Genomic DNA, 23,191 nt, shown 5'->3' on the forward strand with positions numbered 1-23,191 from the left:
TCCAAAACGACATTTACTCGAGAATAAGTATACCGACAAAATGGTACGTTTACTCTATTACACTTGTTTTAGGGCAAACCAACCAAAAAGTGGGTACCAGAAACGCTGGTACCAGAATCAATGAGTGGTAGCTGGAAAATGTATGGAGTTTGATAGCCACAAGAGCCCCCTGAGGTAAACACATTGTCTGCTATTAGTTCATCAAATCGTCAAACGCAAACGACAACGTCAAATCAGACCGATGTCATGGCAACTGTTTCCTGAAGCTGCCGCCGATGATGATGACGCTAGTGTTGAAAATATGATCATAAGCTCCGTTCATTGTGCCGCATGTGTTACTGTACAGATTTTTTTGGTGCTTCTAACTATATTGAATTTAGGGCTATCCAGAACGTGTTGAAACATGTTTGAACATGACCATTTGTGTCCTGCACAAAATCCATAGAACGTTTAAAACAAAACAGTCGTTCTTCGCTATTTGCATTCCTACACACCACTTGCAGCAACAGTTGATCTCGCATGGACGGAGCTTATTCGGCTGTTTCGCAAGCGCTGACAGCCTTTTGACGGATAATCGAGCCAGAGAGCCAGAGAAAAACGGCTACAAGCAAAATGTATGGGGATGACGTTCGTGACAGGGATGTGCGTCAAATATGCGGTTTTCTCTCAGATCCAACCCTTGTAATTGGCCTAGGAATTTTGAATGCTTTTTTAGTTTTTCTACTGTGTACTGTGAGGTTGCTCACATCTCTGCTGGCACCTGTCATTGTCAAAGATATTAACTTCTTCCATCTTCTTCAATTGCAAGTCAAACGGGTCGAACGATGAACAAAGACCAATCTTTAGCCTTCGAAATCGGAACCGACGGATTGTGATGTGATTTTCACAAGTGCATTCCAAATCTGGATACTTTCCTTAAATATGGGTGACGCTTGATCGAAAAGAAGATATTTTCCGAATGTTGATTGAATGGGGTGTTGGATAATATTTTTCGTGCTAAATTTTTGAATTGTGCAGAAGAATTCAAAAGGAAGGCATAGCAAAAGTGGAAGAGTCAGAGAAGGGCAAAAAATTAAAAATGTCCAGCCGCGTACGCAAGCAGAACGAGCCCATGAAGGCATTTGTTCCAGTAAGCTCACTTCTGGTCCGTGGTTCCGGTTCGCTGCACTGTGCGACGGCTTCCGGTGGCGGTGGGGGAGGTTCCGGAATAGGTTCGAAGTCTCTCTCCGCTACCCTTTCACCACCCATCAGACACATCTCACCGGAGCATGCCGTATCAGGAAACCGAAGTCCGGGAGCACTTACTTATAAAGGTATTGTATTTTCCCGTAAGATTCTTTCTATGCAATACGTCTTAGCTTAGAAATACCCTGTCAGTAAGGTATTTATAGACTGTCTCTATTGTTGCGATATTCAAGGCCATAAGTCGATTTTTGTTAATGCATTTTAATACCGATAAGTGGTATTCGAGACTACGTTTAAATTGTTCGACGCTAAGCTGGCCTCACATTTCCTGCCTAGTTACTTTCCTATTCGTCTGGTGATACTTCCATAGAACCCCATTTATGTTCGAGTCCTTCATTTTTGTCGATACGTCTGGCCGTGCCAAATATATACATAGCTACGATTAGACCGTACGACGAAGGACACGAAAAATTTCCACACATACACCTGTAACGGTCCGATATGGTGAGGATGTCTACAGTAGTGTATGCAGTTGCAGTTCGATTGTACCTAACCGGCGTTAGGCTGAAGATAAAAGTCGAGGAAGTTGAAGCACTGCGCCGTTGGAAAAGGCAGAATAAATGTAAATTGTCACTTGAAATAGGTTCAATTACTTTCAAACATAAGGAAGCCATTTGGGCAAATGCATTTCAAATGTCTTATACTGCCGTTCCAATCATAATAGTCCCATGTTCTACACAAACCTTATGCACGCTGGGACAACTATGCTTGGAACGGCAGTATACTGCCGTGATACATTATGACGTACATCCATTTTATCAGTTTTTCAATACGGCCCAGAAATGAACGGGTTACTTATCACTTTTGTATTGAAATGGTGCATACGTCATTTTGTTTTCGTGATTTTATGCAACGTACGAGTAAGTAACACTAAAACTAAAAGAAAAATACCAAAAGATGGGTCTTCGAATTACGAACAAATTGGCATAAGAACCCCATATTTGAAAAAACGGCGCTTATGTCAGTCTGTGAGATTACGGCAGTATAGTTGTGAGATGGAAATGATATGATAAGTTGGAGAAATATTCCCTCTTTTAACCCTCTAGTGCCCATTGCCGCCTTTAGACGGTCTTCAGTTAAACCTCTAAAAAGCTTTGATAAGAAATTAAAAAATGTTTACAAAGCTTCATGGTGATTTTTTCGAAGTCCGTCTAAAAATTAATTTGGGCACTAGAGGGTTAATAAAAACAGATGTCAAAAACTTTGGACTGCAAATAAAATATGTTGGTCAAATCTGCTATTTTGCGGTTCGCGTTTCAAATTTATTTTTTTGGAATCATTATGAAGCACGTGATTGAAACGTGTAAGAGCATATTCTGAAAATGTTCCAAAAACTACACTCTTCTATTTTTCTTTTCTTTTTTGGTAAAAACAGGTTACTATTTTTTATTTCATTACACAGAACATATAGCTTATCTATTCGTATATAATCGACTAGTAATAAAATTATAGTAAACTTGGCAAGATTTGTCTGATGTTTTGTTAAATTAACTGTATTTCTAGCGCTTCCAAAGTTCATCCCACCGCTACTAATTATTACACTATTGAACACAAGTTTTGCTCTAGAGCTCAAACCGGAAAAAATGAAAGATTATAGCATTTGAACCGTTCCTGTGAATTTTGAGCCCCTAGCAAAGAGACTTAAATGAGTTTTCCCGTAAGCCAACGTAGAAACGATGAACTCGGCAAGCAATTACTCTGCGTATTTTAACGTCCAACTACTACTTCTAACCAAATTGGGGGCATTAAATTCACAGGAATGGTTAAAAAGCTATAATCTTTCTAAACAACTTTTTTTCGCTATTGTCGAACAGTGTTATCTAAACGAAAAACAAAGCAAAAGATTCACATTAATACAACTACGTTTGACCAATCGTCAAAGCATCGATCCAATGGGTCAATGAAAAACTTCAATTCTCGGAACATTTGCATAGTGAACTAAAATAATAATTTTCCGAAAAACGGTTGAGAAGGTAACTCGAAAACATGATCTCCTTCCTTAGTTGTTTAACAAATTATGATATGCAGTCATCCAATAACTGAGTAATCTACAAGACCGCGATTGATAGATTATTTATATGTTTTATATTGAATAAAAAAAAGAAGAATGTCCAAAACAAAAATCTCGGTTCTTTCGATTTTATTCCTTTTTTGTTTTAAACGCAGAATTTTGTCTATTTCACTAAGCAAGAAATAACGTTCAATAAGTAGATCCTTACAAATTACCTTTATCCTTTTAAGAATCTGGGCATACTCAATGGTGCGAATTTGGTGTTACCTTTTTATTATAGAAAACTAGAGAGTTTTGATGTTGATGTATTATGTTTAGAAATAAGCATTTATGAAAAAAAAGTTTTTAAAGTTTAAACTGTTATATATTTGAGAGAGCCCACGCAACCTCGCAAATCGATGGTGATCGAACATTTCCGATTCCGCTGAAACTTTGCACAGTTGTTCCTTTTTGATGAAGAGATCATTTTATGATATCAGTTCTTCATGTAGACTCACGACTGCTGTTTCGGAAGGGTCTGCCCAAAAACGCGATGGCAAAGTTATAGGGGAACAACGGGCAACACGGACAGGGAGAGCAAGATGGACCGTTGCTCATTTCTATATAAACCATTGAAATTAACACAAATCAGTTATTCCAGTTACACACCAACAGGATTCTGGGAGTTTCGAGATATTATGTAGATTGAACCAATAGTTAGTTATTTGAGAAATAATCAAAATAAGCTCACCCTCAACAGCAAAGCAATGTGATGTAGTTTTGGCCGTGTCGAATTTAAGCTTCTGCTTCGTTATAACTTCAGAAAAATATAGTTTTCAATGACATTGGAATAATTTAGCATATTTGAGACACGTGGATGCAGATAGTTTAGTGAAAATATTATTTTTTTGGAAATCACATCGATCCAAAAAAATGTTTGCCTCTTGGGCAAGACGATCAGATGTGTTAGCTAAATGGGCAGTCTGAGAAAACGACAATAGCACCATTTATTATTCTTTTTTCAGCATTCTCAGCATGTGATATGAGACCTAAAGTCATTAACTCTCATTTGAAACAAAAATCATCATTAAAAACTTTGTTAAAAGCTGTTAATATACTACATGTAAATGATGTGAATGATTCTATCGGCGCAGCCGACGGTAAGCTTCAAACACGTGCTTTTTTGCGCAGCGCGTCGTCCCGTATAAAAAAGAAATTTGCTATAGTCTTTCATAGGTCTGTCTTACCAGCACAGCCTGTCCGTTTCATATGCACGTTGTGAAATAGTGGTTTTTCGAGACTGTTTTTCATGTTGAATTTTTTGTTGAATCTACCACCGACAATAATTTTACCATGAAAAACATTGTCAGTGACTTCTAAATGTATGGGCAAAATGCTTGAAAAAATGCTGTTAAGATACATAACGACCCCCCTTTTTCATGGTAAAAATGGCAAAAACGATGTTTTTTATTGTTCTGGACAATGATATTTAATGTAAAATTGATGTATCTACAATGAAAAACATAGTTAAATTATGGTATAGCTATGTACAATTACAGCAATTTTTAAGGTTTTTTTAAATGTTATTTTTTTCGGGTTGGCTAGAGCATAGAACGTAAGAGGCTAGAACTGGCCTATTGATTACCGATCTGGTCAAGTTGCTGTTCAACAAGGAAGAAAACGCTCCAAAGGATTCAGAATAAAATTCTAAAAATGATTTTGAAGCGTCCTCCTTGGTTTGGTGCACTCGAATTACATAGACTTACTGGTGTTGAACCATTAAGAGCTATGTCAAATAAAATTATTAACAATTTTCGACAAAAATCGTTGCAATCCTCAATTGCTACGATAAGCTCTCTTTATAGCCAATAAGTTAGCAATTAAGTTAGTTGTAAGTTTACTTCCCCTTTTCTGACAAGTAGGTTTAAATCCCTACGAATGATAAGTACTCATTGCGAGAGCAAACAAATCCTAACAATTAAAATTACAAATTTCTAACAGTGTTGAGAAGTCACCATTTGTGATTGGACACACATACTCATTATTTAGTAATATTTATCATAAATACTTAAGCTACTAACAAATCCCCCCCTTAAAAAAAAAAAAAATGGCCTATTGATACTTCGGTTGTTGGAAAGGCCTTGCATATATGATCATCATACGTTTTCGGAACACAAACATTTTTACTACGATTGCTGACTTACAAAATACTTCTGGCAACTTTCGCGACCAACGTTAATGTTTTTCATTTTCGGAAGGTAAAGTTATATATGGCATAAAAATGCCTCGCAGTACATACCGCGACTAGAAGCAAGGACAGTACTGTCCTCCGCAGTAAGAGCAGTCAAGGAGAACGTGATTTCAATCCGGGAAGCGTCTCTAAACATGTTATCAAAGCATTATCTAACATTTTTAGTCCAAAAAGGTTTCAAAACTATTCGAAATTGAAACTGATCAAAGTTACCCCAAATATGAAAAATTGAAACAAGGACGAAAAAAATGTTTTTTATGTTCAAGATTTTCGAAGGGTTCCAAGTTCTAAGGAAATATATAAATACTCACGAAAAAGTGAAAAAAATTATCAATGTTATTCCGTTTTACGGTAATCATATTGGCTTGCGCAAAAAAATTATACGGCCTTGCGTGCGGCCTTTCGGCAGTTAACCGGAACATTCGCCGTGGCGAACGAAAACATGCGTGTAGGCATGTTTTTTTATTCTTTTGTCGTTTCATTTATAAATTCCTCCTTAGTTTTTGCGACAAAGTTGTTAGAGTAGATCTTACGCTTCAGGCTTGGCCAGAAATCATCGATGGGGCGCATTTTGGGGACGTTGAGCGGGTTCGCCTACTTGGGTACCACATCGATGTTCAACCGCTCCATCTCCTCCAATGATCGCTTCGAGTAGTGGGCCGACACCAGATCCAGCGAAAACTACGCGTCTTTGGCCGTTTGGTATTACTAGATGAACGACGCAACTTCCGGCAGGCACTTCATATTATAAATTTCCTCGTTCACGGGCAGCCCAGAGCGAAAGAAGGGCAACTTTGACATTCCTTTCTCGCTGATTGTCAACCACAGCAGCACTTTCTTGGGGAACTTGGTGTGTGAAATAAACTCAATCTCGGTGATCACTTCCTTCGTGGGGGAGGTAAACTACAAAGTGCCCTGCCAGTCGTTGCCATCCATGGTGAGACAGATCTCGTCGTCCATCACGTAGTGATTTGCCGAGAAAATCGACTTGATTATCTTATTCAGGCGCTGCCGCTGCGTCATTGCCTGCAGCTCCGAGACTAGTGGACGGGACTACTGTTGCATCGACCTCCTGGCCGATGCCGATTCCTCTTCAGCATTCTTTAGAGCTTCTAGTCGCTCAGGGTCATCGGCGGTCTGCGACCGGGCTTTCTTTCAATGCTCTGATTGTTGTCCAATAGTGCCTAGAATGTGTAGATGCCGAAGCGGGCGTATCCGGTTAACATGATTGATGCTGCATGCGTAGTTTCGTCAGTGCGAGAACCCATGAAAAATCGTCAAATTTTGTCCATTTTTTTAACACAATCGTTATCTAGAATATGTGTCTGCAAAAGATTCGAAAAGCGTAACATATATCTTGTTCTCAAGCAGAAAGAAGAGAATTTTTGCAAATGAGCAGTTTGGTTTTCGCCATGGGCATTCCACTCCTCATCAGTTACTTAGAGTAACAAATATGATTCGAACTAATAAATCTGAAGGCTATTCGACTGGAGCTGCTCTTCTAGATATAGAAAAGGCATTCGACAGTGTTTGGCATAAAGGTTTAATAGCTAAAATGTCAAATTTCAGTTTTCCGCTTTACCTCACAAAAATGATACAAAGTTATTTAACTGACCGCACTCTCCAGGTTAACTATCTAAATGGTAAATCTAATAGATTGCCTGATAGATCTGGTGTGCCTCAGGGGAGTATCTTGGGCCCAAACTTATATAACATTTTTACTTCTGATCTTCCTGATTTACCACCAGGTTGTGAGAAATCTCTGTTTTGTGACGATTCAAGCATTTCCGCAAAAGGAAAAAGCCTTCGTGTTATATGCAGTCGGCTTCAAAAAAGTTTAGATATATTTTCTTCATACTTACAAAAAAGGAAGATTTCCCCTAATGCTTCAAAAACACAGTTGATTATTTTTCTCATAAGCCAATAGTTTCATTTCTCAAACCCACCCATAACCACGTTATTAAGATGAACGGTGTGGTCTTAAATTGGTCTGATCAAGTTAAATACTTAGGGCTAATTTATGATAAGAATCTTACTTTCAAGGAGCACATTGAAAATATCCAGTCAAAGTGCAATAAGTATATCAAATGTTTATATCCTCTTATCAACAGGAATTCTAGACTTTGTCTCAAGAATAAACTGTTATTTTACAAACAAATATTTAGACCAACAATGTTATATGCAGTTTCCATCTGGACAAGTTGTTGTGCAACCAGGAAGAAGACACTTCAAAGGATTCAGAATAAACTTTTGAAAATGATTTTGAAGCGTCCTCCCTGGTTTAGCACGAACGAGCTACATAGGCTCACTAATGTAGAAACATTAGAAAACATGTCAAGCCAAATTATCAACAAATTCCGACAAAAATCGTTGCAATCCTCAATTGCAACGATTAGCTCACTTTATAGTCAGTAAGTTAGTTTTAAGTTTATTTTAAGTTTCGTTTTATTCCTTTTTTTTTCTTGACAAGTAGGTTTAATAATTTTCCTACAATTACATTATCTTAACTGCGAAAGCTAATAACATTCAATAATACTAAAAAGCGTACAAATATATATATATAATAGTGTTGAAATGTCACCATTTGTGGCAGAACACACAATACTAATTCTGAATAGATATTTTAGTACATGAATAAATCATTACAAACTCCCCCCCCATAAAAAAAAGCAGAAAGAAGAACCTACCCTACTTCTCACTCGTTTTGTAACACTGATAAAACGCACTGATCAGAAAAACTGATTTTTAAGAGCTTGTCTAGCAAAAAGCGTAATGTTAAGAATAATATTAAAATAAGTCAAAATTATATTTTGAAATAAAATCAGTCAAAATAACTTTAAAATTGTAGGAAGCTGAAATTGTTAATTCTGCGCTCTTCATATTAAAATGTTAAAAAAATATCCATTAAAAGCAGATTTTCAAAAATGTTTGGAAGTGATTTCCTATGTATTTACTGTTAACTTTCTGCTTATGTTTTCTTTTTTACTAAACAGCATCAACATTTTGATACTAAGTGCGCAGAATTAAAATACGCGCAGAATTAGGACGCCTCACGATACACTAGATCTGTTTCTTTCCATTTGCAGTACTAAACATATTTTATATTTTATTTATTTTATATATACATATTTATTTAATAGTGAATAGAGGAAATCCGGATGATCGAGTCACTGAAAGACTTGGATTATCCGCGCTGGCTAATTCTTCGAAAGGCAAAACTCGTAAAACCTACATTGAATACAATGCACAATGCCAAACACGTTGACACTCTGGACACGAGCTTTAGCAAGGAATCCAATCTCATCAAATCGACACTCTTCGAACTGTACACGAATTTTAAATATATTGAAAATATAATATTGTTCATGTCATTTCTACAGTTCTCGAAAATGCCCCTTCTAGGTGCTTTTTTTAATGAAGAATGCGATTGAAAAAAGATATCACCATATTCCAAAAAAACTTTTAAAACAATCATCAATCAACATGTCGTTTTTGCGAACAGTTTCGTACAAGCCATTGCATTGTATTGGTAGTGCATACTTAAATCATGTACATAACATGTCTTTCGGGAACTTCGCCATGCCCACCGCTGGTACCGCTATTTATCAATGAACGTATTTTTGCTCTTGCGTCGGATGTGTTCATTGGTGTGTACGCAAACATTTTCAGCAGTAGCACTTCGTTGTGAAGGAGGGTTACTACCGGGATAATACTACCGGGATAACACAGAACAGGATCCACCATTTCAATCGTTTCGAGTTCAATTTTACCACGGGCTAGATGCTGCAACTGTTCCTAGCTTCCATTCTTTGAACTTGGTTAAATGGTGGACTGGGTACTGCTTTTACCCTGAAATTCTGTCGTTTCAAAATTTACCATTTGTTTAGATATTCAAGTTTGGGGCAAACGGATAAAAAATTGAAAAGAGGGACTCGGATACACGTATCCATTCAGTTAACCCTTTGCATGGTGTCCTTGATCTTCAGATGAATGCAATCACAACATCGGCTCTCGTATTCTCTATTTATATTCACTTGTTCCTTGTTTCTCTGCCGGTTGGAAGCCGTTTTATAGGGGCAGGAATTGCGCACGAGCTGTACACATTTCGCATACTACTCTCTATCACTGATGCAGCAGCATAGCGCCTGTCTACCATCTACTCAAACTATATAAAATATGCATCGGTTGTATTTAATAGAACTTCGTATTAAAAGTCCAGTATACCAGTAGCGGTGCTCATACAGTCCTACAATGGGTCAACCATTAGTTAAGACTGAAATATAGCACATGAAATAAAAACTAAAATCTCGAAAAGACTTGCTATGCAGTTTATTTGTTGGTGCCAAATTGATAAATGCTCATGTTGTTCCAGTACGACACAAAAGTCAAGCAATGATTGACGAGAAAATATCATATTAATCGATCAAAAATCTCTCTCTATTTTGGTTTTATTTCATTTTTTAACATAACTGATATTCCTATACTAATGAGCAGTAAGGGAACATTCATAAATGACGTAGCATTCGAGAGTGGAAGGGGGTTGCAATTTTGTGACGAAATGTGACGAGGGGGAGGGGGGGTCAAGCCAAGCTACGTAGCAAATATGAAAAAAAACCTAAAAAAAGTTATGTCATTTATGAGTGTTCCCTAAATGAAATGCACCATTACACTGTAAAAAAATTTCACGTCGAAATGAAGTGATTTGCTGTTAAATTCGCACTACTTGCCGAACATTTCAAAGTGAAAAGAAAATCCTTCGAAACATGTTAATGCAAAGAACGGTGAAATCAACAGCAAATCACTTGATTTTCTGTTGTTATGTTCATCTTTTTTGATATTCTTATGTTTGAGATACAAAATGTTGGTCATTTGGATATTATCTGCTAATCACAATAAATTTAAAAGGTTTCTGTTTATTTTAGATTTTTCAATTTTATTTTATTCTAGGTTTTCAATTTGATTACAAAATGACCACTGTCGCTGTGGCGGTGTATTCGAATTCAGGATCTGTAAAAGAGTTGTTTTTTTATTATTTTATTAGTATCAAAGATTCAATAGAACTTACTTCCAAACAAATTTTTAATCTCCGGGGAAAATGTGCTGCTTGCGCCTTCCGCCATCGCGAATATTTTTGTTCCGTTTTATGTTTTTGACGTTTGTCAATTGGAATCGCAGCTGTAATTCAATTGATTTGAACAGTGGTGCAAATTCAAGAGATATTCATTATAATATGATGGTGATTTCCATTGAACAGTTTTCAACGCAAGATCATTTCATTAGAAAGTGTTAATCATTGTGAAATCAACACTAAATCACTTCAATTTGCAGTGTGACGTGACGAATCGAGTCAAGTGCAAAAACACTTGAAGTAATCGTGGCATTTAATAACAGTGTACAAACCCGAACGATTTTTTTATCAGAACTTTACCAAAACTCTGCCAATACTAAAAAAAGCGGAGTGAGGAAAAAATTTTCGAAACCCTTTAGCCAACAAGATTCTCTTAGCGTCGGTTGATTTTTCGAGTTTAACGATTCCTGTTTTTAACATTTTTTTACCCACAGGAAAATTATTAACACTAAATGAAGGCTCGATGCGCCGCACGGCGTCCCTCGATGCGTTGTATTTGCGTCCTGCCCCAGCCTGGAGTCAGGTTACGTCGACCTTATTACAACTTGATAAGGCAACCCAGACCGACGAATCGTTTCTGGAGCGCACACGAGGCAGCACATGGATGCCAAGTACTGGCACCGGTACCGGACCATCGACGGACGCATCACCAATTATCACCCGCACCGAGGTGACGACACCGACTGATTTAAAAATGGAGAAAGTGATACGACAAAGACTGCAACGCACACACCGCGGTGAACATTCAGTTAGTTCCCAGACACTGAGCCCAAATCATGGTAAGCGATTCCCTCTAATTTTGCTGTATAAAAGATTACGATTTTGTTTTTGCAGCTAAAGCCAGCCCAGTTTCAATACCTCCACGTACCTGTCCACCTGTTCACATGCGCCCTATGCGTAGTTCGGTAGAGGGCTTGAATCAGGAAATAGAGAAACTGGTTCTGTATACCGGGCAACCGCATACATGCCGATCAGATCTGGAAATGGTATTGTTTATTGAATCGCTGTGTTTCCCATTGCTAATGATTGCGTCTTTCAACAGTTCTCTCGTGGAACGCCGGAAGGTCACCGCGCACCACTGGCCGAGCTGTTCCACGCCGCCGCCGGGGGATCGGCTGCACTGAGCAGCGATACGCGAACTGTCAATACTCAAACTCCGCTGGGCGATACGTTGTCCTCGGATGATGGCAGTCAGAGTACTTCGCCAGATGAGGCGGCTGCCGCAACAAGCGCATCACCCAGAATTAATCGATTTTTAGCCCGAGAACCGCCTGATGGTTGTGAGAAGGTAGGTTCAGAAATTTGCGAATTGTATGTAACAAAAACACTGCACTTAACTCATTCCCGGCGGAGAGAAATCAGATTTCACCTCGAAAAATTACCTTCAAACTCTTATTATTCAGCAACTACATGTACAATTGACACAAACCGGGTCGTGTATTGTAGTTCGATCTGTTCTCTAACCGCATCGAATAGTTTCATCGTTCAAAATATCAAGTATATTTGTTAAGCTGTAATCTGCCGTTTTTCGCATATCCGCCCCATATCGATTTTTGATGATTTTGACTTTTTCGTGGGAATCTGTTTAAAATCATCTCAAGCTTTTAAAAAAATGATAAAATAGTAAACTGTGTTCGTGAAATAGAAAAATCAAAACCCGTTTGTGTTGTCTCATGTCGAAAAATTCGCATAACAGTCACGTTCATTTTATTGATCCTGGGGAGGGGAGCTAACTTAGAATGCTGTAGAAAACCTGCCAAAGAGAACTGCTGCCGAAGTTGTCGGATACCCTGGAGCAACACTTTTCGTTACGAGACGGTTATGCGAATATTCAGCTGATCAGATCGAAAATTATTCGCATGTCAGTCACATTGCTGTTATGTTAATAAAAAAATATATTTTATGTCATTTTTCAAGTCAATTGACTTGAACACACTTGGTTTAACCAATTAATAACAATTTATTACTAGGACAAACTATGCGGACACGAAATAACCGAAAATTGCTTAAATAATTCAATCGACGTTTTCTCCATTCGAGTTTTTTTGCTATGGGACGGACATGCGAAGAGCGGCAGTAATCCAAGTTTAGATGTCAGGTGATGCTATACGGCATCACCCGCCGGAAATGGGTTAAGCTAATTGAAAAGCTACAATCTCAATGAACCATCAGTAGAGCTTTTGATTTCGTGCATAATCAATTCAGATAAATACAAAATATTAAATAAACCACTTCATCTAATTGCTAGAATTGAAAACCTGTCCGACCCGTGAAAACTTCAAAATTTATTCTGCAAAAACATTTGTTAGTAAATGCATAAAGTAAACACAATTAAACTATTTTTAATGAAATATAAAAGCACGGGTAACTGTTTTTTTATTAATCATTGATTCATTAATCATATCCACAAGTTATTAAACGGTTGCTGAACCGACTATTTATTCACAACCTTCTTAATCCATTTATTAACTGCTCTTTCTAGGTAAGCCTCAAACTGACTGAAGCCGATACCAGTACAAACACAACACATTTCAAGCCTTGTGTCGCTTTCCAACTGAGACCCTCGCTTGGATCTGCGTTCCAGCCGTTGCAGCCGATTTTGACGCTGAAAACCACTCCCGAGGACGATGGCAATGCCGAAGAACCGGAGGCGAACCCTTCGCACCAGGTCAGCGAAGCGGATAGTGTAAACTGAGCAGTTTCTTCTACCGGAACTGACTAGGAGCACTGCGCATATACGACAGGACTATATGATTGCTTGTTGGAGCACCGCACACTGAATATAACGGTAGGTACAACTGAAATGTCGATTCAATATCATTTTTTAAGAACATACAATTAAAACCGTTAATCTGTCGAGTGCAAAACAATTAAAACCAAAAGTCGTGGAATTAAACTGTTTAATCAATTTCTTGTATAATAACGTAGTTGCTTCGTAAGTTAGGATGAAAACCAGGATTGTGCTTTTAACAATCGTTTCGTTCATTCGTGCTTACTGATAGGTTTGCAATTGCATAGTAACTTTTCTATTGAAGAGACGAACTGTTCAATTTTTTTTAATTTCCCTATTGTTTTTTCTATGAACCAGTTGGCATTTTTAGAATGTCTATGTGTGCGTGTGAGTGTGTAAATAGAATCTATAGTACAGCAAAACCTATGGCACAGAGACATAATACAAATTCCTTTCCAGTTTTGAAGCAGCAAGATCTAGGTGATTATATTTCAGAGACAGAAAACAATAAGGCAGGCAGACATCAATCAGGAACTGAAATGACTACACACTATTTGTATTATGCATGACACAACTAGACGAAAGCATAGCAATGAGAGACTTTATACAAAACTACATTTTGGTACCGCTTAGATGTCTTCATAGTAAATGTCAACAGGGCTAAGTTTTACGGCTTTCCAAGTTAATCCACAACATATTTCCATCGATTCTAGATTTTGTTTCGCTGGATTATTTTAACATGTCATTTTTAACGTTTTCAAAGGTTGTTGAGTTCATCATACAATTTTTTTCGTTCGTGTGTTACATATGCGCATCTAATCTTGTATGTTTCCTTGCAACAAAAACAATAAATGCCATTTACCACCAATAATCGATTTTGAAATCATATTCTGTTTTCTCAACAATTGGAACCATAACATACTTGTACGGAGCAAAAACAATAGAATCAAAACAACCAATGCTATATTTTGCTATACTGAATTTCTACACACGTATGCAACAGTCAATAAAAATTAGTATTTAACGAGGAAGAAAACAGTAGAGATCACTCAACAAATCAACTATTAAAACTATATATTATTCCACAGTCTAGGAAGTGTGAACGCTTCGTAAGTGAAGAATGGAGGCTTTCATATTTTTGAAAAGAATGAACGAGAAAGGAAATCTGAGTATTTTCTATTTGATTGAGTGTTGTTGCGGTCAATGTCGGTACCAAATAAGAAAGTGCATAATGCGTTAGTTTGATTAGTTATGCAACAACAGTAGTGAGAACAACAGTTGGTGGTTTCGATAAGTATGTAATTCAAGTCTTTGAAGGACCAAATAATAGGGGCAAACAATGGATTGGCATTTTCGTGTGTGCTGCTTTCGCGTTAATTAGATGTACGTTTTGATTATTTTTTTTTTTTTGCCTGGTGTTACATTCCCAACGTGGTTATAATGCATTGCATAAATTCGTGATACAGATTAGGATGCAGCAACCGAAAGCAGGAAAAAACTGAGTAGAAATGTTATTTAATTCCAATATACAGCCCAGTATTAAAAATGGGAAGCTTTCTATGCTCAAAGCAAGTTGAAAAATGTTGTTATGCGTCATGAAATGAAACGAGACAGAAACGAAATTTGTTGGGCTGTAAATAGTGATGTGAAGACGCCGTAGTTATAGCCCCTGCACACTTTCATCGATTCAAGAAACATTTACTACCATTTTGGTAACGAAACAAATTGAAATAGTAGTTTATTTTTTGACTAAAAGTTTGCTGCTGTAATACTACCAACTCAATAATTCGCTAATAAATATTCCCAAATAATAAATGTACAAATCTATCGTTTTAAGATTTATGTTATTAACGTAAGTAATATTGCAGAGAAAATGTTGAAAATATTTCTTTAAAAATAGTATACTAAGTTATGACTAATAATAATCACTCAGTGAGGAATGAACATGATCTGTGCTATAGTACACATTTTGACGGACATCATAGCAAAGCAAATTGATCGCTCAGTGCGGAAAAAATCGCTGATAGTACGGAGCGAATGTTCGCGATACAGATTGTTGCTAAATATGGTGAAAATTCCGTAATTCATGTTGCATTTGAGCGTTACCAACAGAAGCGCCATGTAGTGACAGCCCGCTGGCGTTCTCACGGAGTTGCCAGCGTACTGTTATACGTACAATCATTTAGTGGTATATGCCTGTGTATGAGCTTTCCCGAACAAGTTCATCGGATGACATGAGCTGCAACTTAATGGTTCAGTTGATATGTTTTACTTTCGTTTAGTTATTGCATTCTGAAAAGCATTTTGTTGTGTATTTTTTGCTAAGCATTTCAATTAAAGTTGTTTATCACATTTCGTTTTTTGCCGGTTAGTTTTATCCGAAAAGCATTGGAACGTATCTTCAATTTTTTTTCAATTATTTTAAATTACATTCTGTCAAATTCTAAAACATTCCAGTCTTGTAAGTTTCTGCGAAAGCATCCTGTATTGAATATTTGTTTGAACAGAACAGATTTAGCGTGTTACACTTACACATACCTCTTTATTGTAGCATCGCCCAATACAAGGATAGAAGTATCTCGAAGCAAAGAGTTTTTTCAGTTATTTCATTACATTCGAAGTTGCAATCCTACAGTTAACATTTTCGCCAACAATTTTTGGTCCTTCAAGCATCAGATAGTATTGAATCACGATGGAACGTTTGATTGCACGTCGAAATGCCTTGCTAACGCAGTTAAGATGGGAGCGCATGGAAACTAACAAACTTCACGAGAGGAACGCATCCCTCAGGGAAGCCAAAGATCGGCTTGGGCAGCTAAGGTTGCTAAGGTTGCTGGGAGCTTTCGCCGTACACAGCGAGAAATCGAAGAAAATCAACCCGAACCAGATGCCGTCGCATCGGTACATAATAATCGAGAGGAATTCACTGCGCAATATTATCAGGCGAAAAGTAGTTTGGAAGGAGCATGAACTAGAAATGAATTCGGTGGCTAGTGACAGGACGGTTGTTGATACATGTGAAGACCTGAAGGAGGCCATGAAGCTGTTGATTGAAGCGCAGCGAGCGACGCAGCTAAGTCAGTCAGCTACAAACAACAATATAAACCAATTGTCAGGACGCTTAGTGAATGATCCCACTGGAGTAGAACAGATATCGAATCGTTCACCTTTTTCAAAAGTTAGGCTTCCACCGACAAATGTACCCACGTTTAATGGAGAAAGGAAGCACTGGATATCGTTTAGAGACATATATGAAACCACAATTAATCCGCGAAATGATCTCAAAGATTCTCATAAAATGCAATATTTGATGTCGTATCACGAAAAACATGCACGGCGTTTGGTAAGTTCTTTTGCCATTCCGGATGCTAACAACGGTGAAGCATGGACAACTTCTACGATAAGAACAAAATACGAAATACTCAGTGTTCGTCCTAGTTCGTGAGTTTGTGGACCAGCCATCCATAATTTCTGCCACCTCCAGCAACCACCACATCGGATGAGATTATTCTTCAACTAAACGCACTTGGTGATGTGTACAACACTCGTGACCAATGGCTGATATATTTTATTTTTGAGAAACTAGACAAGGGTACTCGTTCTTTGTGGGCGCAAAAAATTGTTGATATAGAGTACCCATCATTTAACGAATTTTTAAAGTTTCTGGATGATCGTTGTGATGCTTTGGAAAGATGTACGGTGTATACTAAGAAGTCTGATATTGATAGTGTAGAAAAGAAAAATTTCGGCCGTTTCATTCGTTACAAACATCGACGGTTGCAGAAAAGTGCGTGAAAGGCTTCAGTGAGCATCCAATATTCCAATGTGAAGAATTTAAAAAAATGGATTTGCAAGGGAAACATGAGCTTGTACAAAAAGCGCGGTTGTGTTATAATTGTTTGCGGTCATCGCACAATGTACTTTACATCTTTACATCTAGCTTTTCAAAGTCAGTATATGACATATTGAACGCAAATCGCAAAAAGCGACATCATACGCTTTTATGTCGTTTTATTGTCGATCATTAACGTCCAGATGACAATAATGAAGCGAAACCGCTTACAGAAGAAACAGAACCTATAATCAATACCTTAATGGCTCAGGGGCCAATAGATGTTAAATAGGTGCTGATATTGCCAACAGCAGTTATCCATGTACGAAACGCTCATGGTATTCTGGGAAACGCTCGAGCGTTGCTAGATTCGGGATTCGAAGCTTCATTGATTACGGAATGTTGTGTGACTATCTCGGTTTGCAACGTACCAATGGAAAGTTTGTAGTTTCTGGTCTTGAGCAGCAACAAACTGGAACTACATAGAGCATCGTTAAACTTGCATTAACCAACCGATTCAGTGACATGGTTCTTTTGCAAACGAATGCTTTCGTAATGGAAAACACTACCGGTTTAAAGTTTGAAGTCAGCGCACATCTCTTAGACAAGCGAGTACAGGAGAATTTGGCTGATCCGGGTTCCAACCACCCAGGACCAATAGACATAATTTTAGGATCAGATGTTTTTCTTGTTGTGTTACTTGTCAACGACAACTGTGGGTTTCCCATAGCGCACAGCACCATATTTGAATGGATTATGTCTGGAAATCACGCAATTTACACTCCTGGAACTAATGCCAATCATTCAGTAATAAATATATCAACCGTACTTCACAGAAACTCTGGCACTCTCGCGAGCCAAGTCAGGACGTTTCATGGTAAGACTTCCTTGCGATGATTCGAAACCAGTTTCAGGAAAATTGCCCCTGCAGCTCTCAAGCGGCTGTTGGCAACGGAGTGGCGTTTTCATACAGATTCAGAGTTTGCGAAGCAGTATTAAGAATTTCTTACCGAGTATCTAGCATTAGGACATATGAAAGAAATCTCAATGAGTGAAGTGGATATAAAGGACAGCGCATCTAGTGCGTCATCAACCGGAATGGTTCCAAATGACCGATTTTTGGCGGGACCCAACGTCAACCAAGATTTGTTTGCGGGTTTTCAACGATTTCGCGCTAACAAGGTGGCCTCTGCAGCGGACGTTGAGAAAATGTATCGTCAAGTGTTCAACATATTGTGTGGAGAAGCAATCCTGAGGAACCAATTTAGCACTATCCCTTGTGCACGGTTACGTATGGAACGAAGTCTGCGCTATTCCTGACAATTAGTATGTTGATGATTTTCTTTCTGGAGCAAAAACCATCGAAGAAGCACGGAGTCGAAAAATCAGGCAACGGAGATTCTGCATTCGGTAGGTTCTAATTTACGTAAATGGACTACAATCTGTACTGAGCTACTTTGTGACGAAGCAGAAGGCCCACAATCTGTTTCATCTGTTTCAATTTCACGTCCCTCCCTCCAGTAATAGAATCAATGTGGACAGACATTTTGCAACAGCTTTACAATACCGAACAAGTTCGTATTGCGCGGTTTGCAGCTAACTACAATAAGAAAATGGAATCAAATTTAATTAGATTAGGTAATTCGATTCGAAAAGTATGTTGTTTTATTTTTTCCTCCAACAAACATGAATGAACATAAATTGGGAGGCATGACAACAAGAAGGTGTACACACGGCGGAGCTGAAGACGGCGCAATTGTGCCTTCCGTGTAGACGAGTGGAAGGTGGTAGCACAACAGCAGATACTTACGAAGAGATCTCTACGATCCTATCGCAAATAGAGGCATGTCTAAATTGTAGACCGCTTTGTCCTCTATCTATAGACCCGACAGTTATGAAGCCTTAACCCCGGGACATTTTTCAATAGGACAAGCACTCAACCTGATCCCAGAATCATACTGGACGTTTCAAGGCGGGGGAGATTCTTTGAGTAGAATAAAAAAAAGGCTCGAAGCAAATCATGAAAAGGACAATAAATTTTGTTTGACTTAAATACGGGTTTTTTCAGTTATTTCTTTACATCCGAAGTTGCAATCCTACAGTTAACATTTTCGCCAACAATATTTTTTTCGCAAAAAATTCTACAGTATCATGATAAAAATATAAACTGTATATTCTAAAAAAAGCTTTTTTGCTATGCCTGAACTTTCCATAGAAAACTTTAGCTATACTTTAAAATAAGACGAAGAGTTACTCATCGAGAGTCCTTTTGTTTTGTTTCTTGTATTTGAAATTAGAAAAGAATTGAAAAATTGCAAATTTTCAGTTGTTAAGTAAAATTATAATATATTTTGAAACTCGAAGTATGTCATAACATGAGAAAGGCCGTACCTAGAAAGACAGTTTATGTGAAATAACACATTTAAACACGACAAAACGAGTTCCGTAAAAACTTAATATAAATTTTAAATTCCCATGGTTTTGTGCATTTGCCAATCGACTTCACTCAATCCACCCCTCGATTCATTATATGACAACGAACTATCGTACTATCTACATTTAGGCGCATTATACGTAGCAGCAGCAAATCTGGGCATTGACACCTTTATTGTATCTTTAAGTTGTTAGTGATTCAAGCCAGAATTTGGGAGCCAGTCTTCAATTTCTTCGAAACACTGCCCCTAATCCTTGCTATTATCCTTAATACTGATAGAAATTACTCGACAGTTTGTTGTTTTGATACAGAGTATACTCACCCATTTGATGCCGGAAAACTATTATTTGTTAAGAACAATCTCGCGTAACCTCAGTCACAGGCAAATACTGTTAGAATTACTATCACCAAAACAGATCTTCGAAGTACCACCATACTCTTTAGTTTGCTATTTGCTCAGCGGCGGCATTATACTGGAACAAAAGAAAAACACAATTAGAAACTGCAGCAAACGCTGGACTTAATCCAACAAACAAAATAAAAATAACAATTATTAAGTCTCAAAATTTATATTTAGAGAAAGAAATGTAAGGTAAAAAAACTTATAAACGATATATTTTTGGATACTTAAGGGAAAATGTAGAGAGAAGAAACTGAAAAAATATGTGCCTCGCCTTTGGCTATTTTGTAAAAAAAAAGTAAAAAATTAGTTTTAACGTCATGTTAGTGAAAAAGATATGTAAAAAATCCATAAAAACGGTGAAATTTTTGGAGCTTTAATGACTTGAAATTATAATTGTGAACAGACTACTCCGAGATAGACCTGTACGACCGCTGGGCAAATAGCAAAGGACTCGAGTGCAACCGTAAATTGCGGATACTTTCAGTTGATACCATTGTGGGTACAGTTGAACAGCATCCTAGTTATGATTGAATTAGATGCTAATAACAGTAACAGAAAAACGACTACGGCCGTTTCAATCTGCTTATCATCATTTTCAGAGGTCCATTGAGAATATGGTTGATACTCACAGTGCATTGTATGCTAGGCGTTTCGTTTAGTTTAACAGTCATTTAGTCCGTAAACGAACAAAAAAGTCGCCAGGAATATACAGGCGAACCTGTATTTTTTTAGTTTTTCGTATATAGACTGTACTTATGGTACTGACATATCTATACTGTAGCGATTAATTGTACTGATCGGATGAGAAAGCACAAATGTAAGACAAATAGATTGCAATGTAAAGTAACGCGCGAAATATTAGAAAACAATGAACCCACGGTTCACATGTCGACAATGACTGGTTATTACAGAGAGCTAGAACTGAAATGGCAAACCGTATAATACGACTGAAGTATGCTGAACACATGTGTATAAACAAACATTAAATCCACAAAACAGCTCCACAAGGAGGGAATAATAAAGCAGTGAAAAAGTACAGTCCACGCGAAATCACTGATATCACCGCCCTTCAACTGTTGACCGAAACGTCAGTTATGCAACCAGCCGGTGTGTAATTGTATATTTTCCAAACTGTCAGTGAAAAATTGGTCATAACTGCAAATTAAAGTACACGCCAATTAGAAAAGATCAACTGATCTTAATTCTCCCACGAACTTGGCCAGTTTGACCTGCATCTACTCTACTCGAACGTGTATTCTTTAACTAGAGCGCATGACAAATTGAGCCTGTGACTGAACTTGCCAGTAGGTGCATTTGGCTGCATAGGTTCATGTGAAGGAGAATGTCGTTCGATGCACTACAGCTAGGGAGACAGAACGTCGGCACCGACAGAACTATTGGCACCGACAGTAGGGTGTTCCTGTAGAATGAACCATTTAATTGCCACTGTTTTGTCTTTTATTAAGTGCAGTAAGTCCACTCCCCTGTGATCGGCCCTAGAATATCCTCTGTATAACTCGTCACACGTAAAGCTTTGAATTATCCGCAAGAAATTTCACATTCATTCGCTAAAATAATAGACTGCCATCCGCGCTGCCGGTCGGTCTATTAGGGTAAGCTAAATAGCATCCCAGCAGAAAACAACGTCCACGGCTTAGTTCTCGGTGTGGTGCATCTCCATAGGACTCTATGTCCACCAATTAAGTACGTGACCAATAGTCGAGCGACACAATCAGGCGATTCCGATCGCCGCAGACAATCGGACGCTGTATTGGAAATGGCGAGTGCTGAACTAAGAGCCGGGCCGGTCGGTCATCTGGTGAAAATTCCATATTCAATTCAAAGGAAATGCCCTTTGCCGACTGATTGAGTCAATCGAACCATTCTATCGTCATCATGAATATCTATATACTATCATCCGGGCTCTTCATGCGTGTGTGTTCTTGAGTTAAGAAGCATTTGGCTCCATTTGTTAGCGGAGTTAATTGAAACCGGCTTGTTCACGTTTGATTTCTCAGAAGTTCGATTCGCATTTCATAACGGTTCTAGCGATAGCCTTTCTGGAATGTCTCAGATATCATTTGAAGGAGAAATCTATATCTGGTTAATTTCGATTATTGATTGGTTCTGGCGTGGAAATCTATTTACATTCGATATATGGATATGCAATACGATACATGGAAGATCAAATAGAGTATTTTTACATAGCATACTCTTCAAATGAATGTTATGCTGTAAATAGTCTTGGATTTGAAAGCAAGATATCGATTGTTGCGACTCCTCAAAATCCATTCTTCCAAGAGCTATTTTACATATTTGTGCTTCTCGAAAACACCTCACAAGTTAAAACGCAGTAAATGGAGACATTTTCTTCTCCTGGTGGGGAAGGATCCATATGTTATGAAAAGTTTCTTTCTGTTTTATCTCCAACTCTACAAAACGAAAAATCGCTTCATGATTCCGCGCATGCTTTTTAGTCAAACCGTTACACCATGTTCTACTCATCATGCGAGAAACGTACAATCAAAACTTAACTTCTGACATTTCTTCGACATTTCAAAGCATAGTGTTTTTCATAAGAATTTTTTTTTCAAGTTCACCTGTTCGCATCACCGGGCATCAACCGTAGACGGTAAAATTGGCGAGTACCGTTTCGAACGAAACGAAAACAAAACAACGCAAATGAAAAATTTGCCAACACGCTCAACTGTCATGAATAGATCGACAGCGGAAACTGATTAGCAGGAGAAGAGAAAAAAAAACAAACAAAGTTTTCGCTATATCAAGCTTACGTGATTTAATCAACTATTGATTATAAACTTTCGGAATTATAATAAGTGTTAGGAGTGAAGAGGTGAACATCTCGGTGAACCTAGTTGGTCTCGACACCTGTAAGCAAAAAATTAAAATAAAGCTAGTAGTGGAAACATATCATTTATACAAATAAATACTTACCAGTTTCGTAGCACACTTTAACCGAAGAATCGGATCGGACCGTAGTGAAAAATAGAATAAATATCCTTTGATTGAGGACCTGTAAGTAAAAAATAAAAGAAAATTTTTATAGTGATGAAATGCTAGTAAATAACATGAAAATACTTACCTAGCTTGAAACACTGCGATTGACCATCCAGAGTAGTACCGTAACGTCACGTAGACTGGAACGGTGATTGATTG

General features: G+C 37.8%; 1 protein-coding gene across 2 annotated transcripts; it reads left to right on the top strand.

Annotated features, from left to right (window-relative positions):
* The first annotated feature begins 788 nt into the window (after positions 1–788).
* On the top strand, positions 789–23,191 carry LOC129721778 (protein FAM117B-like). Of its 2 annotated transcripts, XR_008727489.1 has the most exons (6): positions 789–1,313; positions 11,049–11,393; positions 11,449–11,600; positions 11,657–11,902; positions 13,097–13,402; positions 22,610–23,191. XR_008727489.1 is itself a non-coding variant. In XM_055674713.1 (5 exons), the coding sequence occupies exons 1-5, from the start codon at positions 1,079–1,081 to the stop codon at positions 13,307–13,309; spliced, it is 1,191 nt and encodes a 396-aa protein (XP_055530688.1). In that variant the 5' UTR covers positions 789–1,078; the 3' UTR covers positions 13,310–21,050. The 2 variants fall into 2 exon arrangements, 1 of the variants encoding a protein (XP_055530688.1); XM_055674713.1 differs by lacking the exon at positions 22,610–23,191 and having other exon boundaries at positions 13,097–21,050.

The sequence above is a fragment of the Wyeomyia smithii genome, chromosome 2, assembly GCF_029784165.1.
Source record: "Wyeomyia smithii strain HCP4-BCI-WySm-NY-G18 chromosome 2, ASM2978416v1, whole genome shotgun sequence".
Lineage (NCBI taxonomy): Eukaryota > Metazoa > Arthropoda > Insecta > Diptera > Culicidae > Wyeomyia > Wyeomyia smithii.

Excerpts from the sequence above, each read along its gene's own strand:
- LOC129721778 (XM_055674713.1), top strand. The coding sequence starts at position 1,079 with ATGTCCAGCCGCGTACGCAAGCAGAACGAGCCCATGAAGGCATTTGTT. Across the intron at positions 1,314-11,048 it reads GGGAGCACTTACTTATAAAG|GAAAATTATTAACACTAAAT; the intron begins GTATTGTATTTT and ends TTTTACCCACAG. Across the intron at positions 11,601-11,656 it reads GCCGATCAGATCTGGAAATG|TTCTCTCGTGGAACGCCGGA; the intron begins GTATTGTTTATT and ends GTCTTTCAACAG.